The sequence below is a fragment of the Oreochromis aureus genome, linkage group 10 (assembly GCF_013358895.1).
Source record: "Oreochromis aureus strain Israel breed Guangdong linkage group 10, ZZ_aureus, whole genome shotgun sequence".
NCBI classification, from domain to species: domain Eukaryota; kingdom Metazoa; phylum Chordata; class Actinopteri; order Cichliformes; family Cichlidae; genus Oreochromis; species Oreochromis aureus.
In genome coordinates this window covers 3802964-3813815 of record NC_052951.1, presented here as the reverse complement: position 1 = coordinate 3813815, position 10852 = coordinate 3802964, and the positions used below count along the sequence as shown (strand labels likewise).

General features: G+C 43.1%; 1 protein-coding gene across 5 annotated transcripts in view; it reads right to left on the bottom strand.

Moving 5' to 3' along the window:
- Positions 1-4323: 4323 nt before the first annotated feature.
- usp25 (ubiquitin specific peptidase 25) overlaps positions 4324-10852 on the bottom strand; it is a 31575-nt gene continuing 25046 nt past the window's right edge. For 2 of the 5 annotated variants that reach the window (XM_031755842.2, XM_031755844.2), the window contains exons 20-26: positions 10687-10782; positions 10256-10434; positions 9529-9607; positions 9351-9430; positions 8944-9067; positions 6817-7009; positions 4324-5226 (exon numbers count right to left, since the gene is read on the bottom strand). In XM_031755842.2, the coding sequence (XP_031611702.1) occupies positions 5054-5226; positions 6817-7009; positions 8944-9067; positions 9351-9430; positions 9529-9607; positions 10256-10434; positions 10687-10782 (924 nt within the window). In that variant the 3' untranslated portion in view covers positions 4324-5053. The remainder of the gene's footprint in view (positions 5227-6816; positions 7010-8943; positions 9068-9350; positions 9431-9528; positions 9608-10255; positions 10435-10686; positions 10783-10852) is intronic. The other 3 variants (XM_031755843.2, XM_031755845.2, XM_031755847.2) reach the window with 2 other exon arrangements.

Sequence of the window (10852 nt, the reverse complement as noted above, 5' to 3'; positions counted from 1 at the left end):
TCACAAAGGCTTTGCTTGCAAGTATGAATAATATTATTTAGATTCATAATTGAGCTTGTTTGTTGAATTATTGAGTCTTTACAACAAATGACATTATTATTTTTGTCAAACCACTAGAACTAAAATATCTCGATTGCCTCTTTTCACTTCATTGTGAGGCAAAATCACAAAAATCGTGTCCTTGTCCAAATACTTATGGTCCTGACTGCATAATTAGACAGACTTGGCAGAGGTGCATGCATATTGTTTCAGCTGTTTTCCCTATTAACAACTGCAGGTCATGAATTGGGTCTGTGGGGGCTTAAATTTGGATGCAGTTGGAAAACCAGTTGAAACCACTAATTAAGCCTGTCCATCAGTATCATGGGCCACATAAACTGCCACTGTTTCTACTCTATAATCAAAGCAGAGCTTGGCTTCATGCCCCACTTTAAGTCAATAGAAATAATGAGCAAAATTAGGGGATGCCTCTGCCAATAATGATAATTAATGCCCCATAAACATTTGCAACCTAACAAGGTCTACTTAGACAGGTCAATCAAAAGGCCAACTCAAAGGTGGTTACACACAAACCACACATGCACAGCGATGCAGATGAGAGCCCCTGCCTGCTGTTTCTGCAAGGGTGAAATAAGGATAACACACGCAGCAGAGAGAGAGAGAGAGCAACTCGTATTGCTTCTCAGGTCCTATGACAGAGGTTAAAGTACTCGAAAACAGAGGTGGATTATTGATTTTTACATAGAAATGAAACACTGTGGGATGAGATGAGGATCAGATGTAATGAAGAGCACAGACAAGGTGGCCTTGTCTGAAAATTTCAGAGCAGAGGAATTAAAAGATGGTAGTTTATTTGACAGACTGATTTGAGCATGTTAATGTATTTCCACGCTGTCTAATATTGATTAAAAAGGTGTGTAAAAAAAGAGATTCCTTTTTGGTTTTGTGTGACAAACAGGCCTCAGTCTGAGCAGCAACGATACTGAAACTTGGTCTTACTATAATATATTAAAGTGCATAAGGGGAAAAAAACCCTGATCAGATTATTCACTTTACACTAAAGAACAATCAAGCTCATGTAAATAGTGTGACTTTCTATTTATTGCCTAAGGTGATACAGCGATACACTGGCTAGCACATCGGTGCCAGAATGATACTGGCTGCATTGAGTTTTTCCTTTTCAGTCACCTTTCTCACTGAACATGTGTTAATAGACCTCTGTGCATTGAATCATAGTTGTTATTAATCTCTGGCCATCTGCTGCGACCGGTTGGGATGAGAGAAGGAAGACAGGATAAAGACATGCTGTGGAAGAGAGACAGAGATTACTTCCTGTTAAAAGGGAGTTTTTCCTTCCCACTGTCACCAAAGTGCTTGCTCATAGGGGGTCATATGATTGTCGGGTTTTTCTCTGTATGTATTATTGTAGGGTCTAGCTTACAATATAAAGCGCCTTGAGGCGGCTGTTGTTGTGATTTGGTGCTGTATAAATAAAATTGAATTAAATTGAATTTTGAACTCATACCAGTGAGCAAACATTAAAGCTGAGTTTTGAAAAGCATCGTCGATCCTCAGCCGGACTTGTGTAGAAAATAGAACTGTGAGTGCAAAGGCTACTGCCAGTGACAACAAACTGTTCAGACTCTCATATTTATCTTGTGGTCCTCTGGAATGACCCAAACCCCAGACTGGGCACTCAGTTAGTGAAATAAGTGTTGATCCCCTACACTTTCTGACACACACAGATTAGCTGTGTGCGTATGTGGTAAACAGATTGCAATCAATCAATCAGTTACTCAAGATGCTCATGATCTCATTTTGTGTATAAAGCACACCTGACAATAGAATTTCTTCCATTCCGACTTCTCTACCACCACAGACAAGAACGAAGAGGTGTTACAGGACATCGGGGACAAGATTTTAGACCTGCACAACACCATCTGCAATTGAGATTGTATATATGTGTCGCCTTCAGTGTGGAGCTCCATCAAAGATCTTGCCTGAAGGTTAAGGATGATCATGGAGAAAGTATCAGCACAAAACTACACAGGAGGAGCCTGTGATTCCCCTGCTCAGGAAGGCACATGTACAGGCCTGCCTTAAGTTTGCCTGTGAAAATGTAAGTGATTCAGAGAAGGCTTGAATCACATGCACGCACAGAGGTTTAAACATTATGGTTTGGGACTGTTTCTCTGCTAAGTGTGCAGGAGGACTTCTCCGCATTGAGAAGCCAGTGGACATTGCTGTGCACCATCAAATCTTTGATAAGAACCTTTTCCCCTGAACACTGAAGCGGTCATGGGTGTGTTTTCCAGCATGACAATAACCCAAAACATACCACCAAGACAACAGTGGTCACCTGGAAGATGTGAATTTCCCCAATGAGGGACAATAAAGGATATTTCTATTAAAAAGTTCCTGTATAGATGAGTGGACAAAATCCCCCGAGATGTGTGCAAACCTGGTGATCAACTACAAGAAACATCTTACTGCTGTGCTTGCCACCGAGGGTTTCACCACCAAGTACTAAGTTTGTATGTTTTGCTTGGGGATAAAATACATCTTTTATGCTATGTGTTTTGTTTCTTTCCTTTAAAATAAAACTACCATAAAAATTATAGACTGTTCATTTTCTTGGAAGTGAGCACAGGTACTTAAAAGGTCCTAAACACTTCAAAGACTGTCATTCATAAGCAGTGAATGTTCTTATTTAATGTTTTAAACTTTTGACAAAGATTAAGTCAGCATAGCTGCCAATAATGCCAATATGCCAAAAGATCAGGCTACAAACTGCCCTAAATGCTCATCATTTTCTACCCTCGAGTTGAGCCGATACCAGCTTGGCACTGGTTTCCTGATATGGTCATTTCCAACATGAGAAGATGGAGCTTTAAAATACTGCCCCCAGTTTGTGGAAGCTAGAAAAGGGGCAGTCAAACAGAATCAGGTGGGCTTCTGTGACGGAGGGGGTTTAATTTCCAGTTCATCCTCTGAAACAAGCAGTTTTAGCTCTGTGGAGGCTGCATAAAGGTCAGTATTTTATATACGTGCGTGTGTGTGTATTAAACTCGAGCAAAACTACTCCACAGCAACAAAAACACAGTGCTGGAAAAAAAGCACAATAGGGCCCCTTTAAGATGGATCCGTTTGACTCGAAACAGCTTGAGCTCTTGTGCAGGATCAAACATGTCAATATGGCTGACAGTCAAACTGTTTCCACTTGTAGGTTCTCCGTGCAAACAGCTTATGTACAGCAGCACTGGCTCAGCCATCAAAGGGCCAATGATGTGACAGGCCTGTGGCTGAAAATGTGGCTCATTGACTAAAAAGAAAGAAAGAAAAAGAGGTAAAAGGAGGCAGACACAACTGTAGCAGACTAAGTGTCAACTAACAGCCGAGCACTGGTTCAGACAGACGTGCAGGAATGCACGAGCAATTGGAACTTGTCAGTGCTTCATACCGGGCCAATGACAGACAGCATAAATGCAAACCACTGGAGTGTGCTCGCCAAGCTGCTTTTCAGCCTTCACCAAAGTTATTTGCCTTTATGCAAAAGTTTGGCTTATTTTATGATCCTACACAGCTGTTAAAATCAATACAGAGGAACCGGTATATTGTAGAAACATCTTAGAAACCAAATTCTCTACAAATCATTCCCAGTGTAATGAAATGAATCCATTTTTTTCCAATGCCTTACAGACTGCATCGTCTCGTTGCCTTACTACGGCAGGGTTTACGTTGTGATCTGAATGGCGTTAAATCTTTAGAAGAATTCTTCCTGATTTATTGGGCTGATAAATAAAATGTGTCACTAAAAATGAGTTTCAGGTAGGACTGAAAGGACAAAGCTGCGCTCCTTCGCCAATGTAGTCAGGAGCGGGAAGCTCGAAATAAAATCCGAAGCATGGCGCGACATCTCTCAAGATGCACGTCATCTTGAGAGATGCCGCGCCATGCTGCGCAATGCTGGGAGCAATGTTTGGGAAAGATTTCTGAGAATGCTTCCTGGCGTCATCACATGGGCTGTTTGCAGTAATCCGTGTTCCTGGAAATTAGTATTACTCCAGGAAATTAGACCTAAGTCACATCATTAAAAAGCTCCACTTTCAAGCTGCTAAAACAGAGTCCCCGTTTCGTATTCTTATTATTGCGGCCACATGCTGCACGTTTGGAGTTTGCATCCGCACATTAATGAAAGTCTGCTTCCAATAAGCTGCAGAATAGCAGCTGAAGCAGCACAGCAGGACAACACGGAGGGGCGAGACGAAGTGAAGTGGATTGGGATTTTTGTGCAAACAAATGAAAAGTCAACATCAGGCAAAAACATGTTTATGTGGCCTAAAAGGGCCATAAATAAAATTTTATTCTCTCAATTTATTAACAAGCCACAGGAAGTCCATGACCGTCTACCACAGCACTTAAAACATCTCATTCTGGCGCAGTCCACAAAGACATGAGACCCATTTGAGATCCTCTTGAGCCGCTGATAAATCTGAAGGCTCTCTTCCTCGCTCTCACTTCCTTAGAAAAATAAAACAAAACGTGGAAATACTGTACCAAACTGGAGGCGGAGCGGCAGGGTGATCCTTTTCACACTGAGAAGGGTGCTTTGGAAAGGGCTATGAGTGCGATCAGGGAAGCTTGAATCAAACTGCAACAACAACAATAATAAACTAGGAAAAACCCTCAAACTTTTTTTTGTGTGTATGTTTTGTTTCGTTTTTGCTAAGCCGAAGCAGAATGTGTTTGGCTTTCAACCATTTCAGGATCGCCACCGTTTATCCATCAACTTCTTCTCTCACATTACGTTTCCCCCTCCCAGCAGTCTGCCCTCTCCTCCAGAGTCCTCTATCGTGTTTTGCTTAAAATAAAAGTGAAATAATATTTATAATGATAAAACCTATAGCAGCAAAAGATTAACAGAGGAATAACAGCTAGAAGCGAGTGACCCCTGGATTGATAAGGAAGGCATGGGTTAAAGAGAGGTCCATGAATTTCTGCCCGGGGTGTCGGGCCTGCGATGAGGGAGAGGCGCCTCGGCGACCCTCTGAGCTCATCTTCCCTCGGTGGGCACCCTGCCGAGGGCGGCCATGATGCGGCTGAACCGTTCGCACAGCTCCAGGGTGGAGTAGGTGGGCAGCTTGGGAGGGTCGTGGAAGCTTTTGATCTCCGTTGAGCAGTCCAGCAACTTTGGGAGGAAGTCTGTGAGCTTCTCCTGGAGGTTAGCTGCAGTCAAGAAGTGAACAGACAGAAAATAAGGAACTGTGCAGGCTTCACCATGCAGTGAAAATCAGATTTTCAGGGCCATTTTATTAGTTAGAAAGGATGTCTCACAAGTGAATGCATGTGTAAAAGTCACAAGAATTGGGGTCTGGGTGACAATAATCTCCTTTTCCTGAACAGAGGTCACCATCTCTGCCGACTGATGCTGCAACAGCTCAGCCCTCTGCAGCCATCCATCAAAAAATGATTCTTTCTTCTCGGATCCTCTCAAAACATCTGGTTATGAGGTCATCACTTCCAGTATACAACAATACCATTTCAGTTATTTCAGTTTCTTCCATTTACCAGTCAGTTAGAAATACAACTGGGTTGATATCTAATTGTGGATTATTCATTTCTATGTCATAAACGCATTCATGATCAGATTGATTGGTAATTTATTTCAAACATGTAAACAATATACAGATACTCAGATAATAGTGGAAACAAAAAATACCAGCAGCAGCCAGCCGTACCCCTCAGTCTATGGATGGTCTGAATTTCATAATCCTACTTGTTCTCAAGTGATCACATTTACAGGATTTTCAGAAAACCTGACCTCTGACCTCTGGTCACGGTCACTGAGATTTTTAGTAGATGGATTTAAAAGTCTTATGTTTAAGGGCGTTTTTCCTTCTCACTGTCTCCAAGTTCTTGCTGTTGGGGGTTTCTCTCTATTTTTGCGGGTCTTTACCCCACAATATAAAGTGATTTAGACCAGCGGTCCCCAACCCCCGGGCCCCGGACTGGTGCCGGTCCGTGAGTCGTTTGGTACCGGGCTGCGAGAGTTTAGGCTCGGGTGTGAAATTTATGGTTTTCAGGGTTTTTATCTTTAACTCTGTTTCCCTGGGTCTTTTCCCGTGTTGTAGTTGTGTGTCTTATTTTGAAAGAAATATTTATGCGTTACCATAGCGACCAGAGAGCATTAAGGGGCAGAGAGGAGGATGTTACTCTCAATGTTGTTGGCGCATTTCAGGAGGACGCTGCTAATAAAGTTACACAATTACACAGTGAATTCACATTTGTTATTATATTTACAAAATACCACAGTTTTTGTCTTGGTTGTATCATTTTGTTTTGTTGTATTTATCCGCGACACCTTAAAGGCCGGTCCGTGAAAATATTGTCTGACATTAAACTGGTCTGTGGCACAAAAATGTTTGATGACCGCTGATTTAGAGTGACCGTTGTTGTGATTTAGGACTAGCATTTATCTTACAGCTACAGTAGATATAGGCAGGTCCAAGTGTTTATAAGTGCAGAGTGCTGTGTTGTATTGTCATGACACTGAAATGCCATCATAGGAGAAATCACAATAAAATACACGAATAAATAAGTATTTCTATCTACTTACAAACATTAGTATTGGATAAAATGTTATCTTTAGGTGATCTTTTTCTGTCAGACTTGTGCCTTTTGATACGTGACCTGAGCCGCGGCCTGATTATGGCGATCTTCGGCAGGGGTACGAGGGAATGTACTAGTAACCTAAGCCTTCAACTCTCCAGAAATATCTAATAGGCTAAGTGTGCTCCTTCTCCCTTAAGGACTCACATTCCATCTCTTGGCCCAGGTAGGAGCACCAGCGGTTCCTCATGTCCTCCACCGCCAACAGGTCTCTCTCTGCTTCATGGACCAGCAGCAGAGGGATGCAGGGCACCACCAGCTCATTCATGATGCCCAGGCCTGTGGTCACCTCAGGCTCTTCTCCCGACTCAAACATGGCGGCTGCTTGCTCATTTAGTTTCTGTGGGGCGGGGGGAGGGACACTGATGAGTCTTTTACATCAAAGCTTTTATTAGTTACTCACACATTCATCTTGGACTAATATTATAGCTTGCTGTGTGGTACAGACCACCCAAGAAGTTTGTTTTGGAGAGTAAAATTCTCTTCTTTTATTAGTCTGTTACTTAGGACTAATGAGCAGCTGTGTGTGTGTGTGTGTGTGTGTGTCTACTGCAAGTTTTTAGCTGATAAGTCAAAATACCAGCGTTCAAAATGCATAATCCAAAACCAGTGGGTGACATCACTGTGGCTACATCCAGTTTTTCTATACCATCTATCAGCAGAGGGGGTTTAAGAAAACTGAAACAAAAGGGCACATTTAATGTTTTTAAATAGATTTACAAATGCCTGAGGAATCTGTGAGGTTCACTAAATGGGATGAATGGCCTGTTTTCAGCGTCTTTTTCCTGCAGGATGATTGCATTTGTCTCTGCCCATCAGGGACCCTCACACTGACATATGCCAGCTCGCCCAATGTCAATAACCCCACAAACATTGCTGCTGTTTAGATTTCTATCTTCATTCATTTCCAAAGTAATAGCAGAACTGCACGTTTTAGTTTTATAGAAATCCCTCAGTCAGAACATGGTACATCAACCTCAGATGGAAACTAGTGAGCTAATTTCCAAGTCCATTAAACCTCGTAAATCCTCTTTTTCATGGATGCCATGATGTCAAACTTCACCGTAACACCCCAGAGAGAAGCCACATTGAACATTTCGGGAAACGGAGAAGAGTTTGGCCCTGGAAATGCCTAATGACGTCAGACTTAAGAGGAGGATTGATGAGCAGGCTAAACTACAACAAACCTCTTGTGGTGCACTGGTGTGCTCCCGTCCCTCTGACTTACACAGAATCTGTGCCTCATACCTGTCCCTTCACACCCTGCTCCCTCACAAATCAACTCCCCTTCAGTCTGAAAACCTCAGCAAAAGACTGAGTAAAATTTTTTTACTCTAAATTGTGTTGTTTCCTTTTCTTCTGTTAGACGAGTACTCAACAGTAATCCCAGGCATCATTAATACACAGAATATCTTTAAGTCGCTGGAACTAAAGGATCCTGACATTCTTGAACAGGTAAGCTTTTCTCTTGGTCGAAGGCCTCAAACACCTTGCTGTCACAGACAAACTCCCTGAACTTGTCTCTGAAGAAACGAGCTGTCTGGAATCAGAGACTGCAGGGTGGAATTGCAAAACATCCAAATACATTAACTGTGTCAATGTTAGCAGTGTTTTCAATTAAAACAAGAGCTGAAGGTAAACAGCTGAGTGTACAGCTAGACGTCCTGGCCAGAGAACTAAGATGAGCGATCGCCCTGCACAGTCCTGAGGTTTGAGGTAAGCTGAGGACACGCTCGTGTCTCATGGTAATGTGTTTACACTCACTGGCCCTCCTGCTTCCTATTCCCACTCCAATGATTACATTACGAGCACAATGCCGGTGTAAGGTTACTGAGTGCAGCAGCAAGAGGGCTGCTAAAGACCAGTATGAGGCTGATCAGACCAAACTACCCCCAGCCCTAACCAATAATACCCGAGCATAGCCTGGAGCTTGGTGGGAGTGAAATGAAAAGGGGCTCACTTCACAACGCTGAGAGGATTTTCATCTGTCAGTATCAGATGAAAAATCTTCAGTGGAATCTTTTGCGGGCTGCGAGCAAGCCAAAGCAATATCTCAGGAAAAGCAATTTGATTATGGTGCCCTGCTCGGTGTCGGAGGGGAACGTCTAGCCGTGAGAGTTTTGCTGAGTCACTTTAGCAGAGGAAGTTTGACAGAGAGGAAAGGGAGTGACACAGAAGAGACGGCGATCACAGAGAAGTGCTGCTTGATGCAAAGGCTTCCGTTCCAAAGCAGACTTCTTTGAAATCGCTTTGTTTAAGTCACACAGGGCTCACCAGCAAACACTCTCGACGGTAATGGCCGAGCAGCTCCTCGTCGTGCCCTCTGTACAGGCCTTTTAACAAAAGCTCCTTGTTGTACTGGTAGGCGTAAATCAGATACATGAGAGCCTCCACATAACTGGAAAGAAAGATATTACATTCAGATAAAACTGTAGCAAAGACACACTGACGGCTCACAGAGTAAACCATTTCACACAAGAAATGAACTCTGTGAACCCACTGCACAACTTTAAAGCTGGGGAGCTGCACGATTGTAAGCTGCTGCCCCCTGCAGGAGAACACCAAGATGGGAAATTACATGAAAATAAAGGAAAATGCTAAATCAGTTAAATCTCTAAGGAGACGCTGGGTTTGTTTGTTTGAGGTTTTTTTATACATTTGCAAAAGAGGCGTCAACATACTTTGTCTTCTGGAAGAGCTCCAAACCAGTCACCATGAGGATGGTGCTTTCACGAAAGTTCCTGTAGTCCTGATGCCATATCTGATGGAGACAAGCCAAAGTCAGATTGTCCGGCCAGTATAAATCTGCTCAAATGTACAGTTTTAGACGTACAAAAGACAGACGACACAACTTCTGACCTCATATTCATCCATGTTGACCTCCTCGGGTTTAATCAGGTCCAGTTTGGCACGTGCCACATTCATAATGCTCTTACATCTGTGAGAGGAAGAGGAACGGAGATGGTGAGTCATCGTGAGGTACTCCAGGAGATAAAACGCTCCACCCTGCCCCTAGGCCTTAACGTGGCTTAATGAATCACTCTTTAGTGCTGAGAGGACTAGTGAAGCACTCCTCCAGAGGCTCCTATTGAGGCCACATTCACACATAAATCTAATTATCTCGCTCAAAATAGAGGAGAAGGGAGAAATCAATTTTTCTCTCATGAATATGGATCGAGGCCAACAAGCATAGCTGAAAAGTTTTAAGAAATAGTAAGGGACATTACACAGCCTAATGACACCAAAATGTCAGAGTTAAAAGAGGGGGGATCTTGATATACAGCAGTGGTGATTTGAAAAGAAAAAGTCAGTATTGGACATGTGCCTTGTATGATTTGTGTTCGAACAAAAGGCAGAAGGCGTGCAGATCAGAGAGGATTAGCAGCATGAAAGTGTTGCTCTGATGAGAAACAGTCTGTGCTGAGAGTAAACCGGGAGCTCTTACAGTCTCTGCTACCCTCTGCTGGTCATTACGAAGAACTGATTTCAGGTATCCAACTCGATTCTGACACAGCCAGGGGAAAAAACAAATACGCAACATGATAATTTTTTAATTTACAAGCTTGTGGCAGAGTGAGGACTGCACCTCTCATCGAAGGCCAGGTTCCTGTCAGCAAACTGTGTGAGCAGAGTCCTCTCCAGAATCTTCTTGGGTGCCTGGTTTTGGATGAAGTAAACGATGATGTGCTGTAGTCGGTAGTCATTCTCAACCGGCGTGTCTTCTTGGGCAAATCTCAAGAGACGTGCATACTCCAACTTGATGGCCTGAACAGAGAGACAAAGGAAGAATAAGCTACTTGTCACTGTGTGAGAGAGAAGATACTTAAGTAAATGACAGCTTGATTGAAGCAGCACACCTGAGTGCTGCAAAAGCCCTTAAAATTATTCCACTATCACAAACAGAATCCAAATCTGTGGGAAACACTGCAGTGGTCTGAGGAACAATGTTACACTGGAACAAAAGAGGAGGTAAGGTGAAGGAAGTGAGTGAGAGCAGAAAGGAGAGAGAGGTTGTACCTTAAAAAAGGCCGCCTCGGGCCCATTCTTTTCATACACGCTGCTGGATTTGCCAATGGCCATAATTACACCCTGCATGTCGGGGGTCATCATCGCCTGCCCAGGAAGCAGGAACCATGTTAAACAAGGCCCTGGTGATGAACTGAGCAAGGTCAGGCACTGTGTT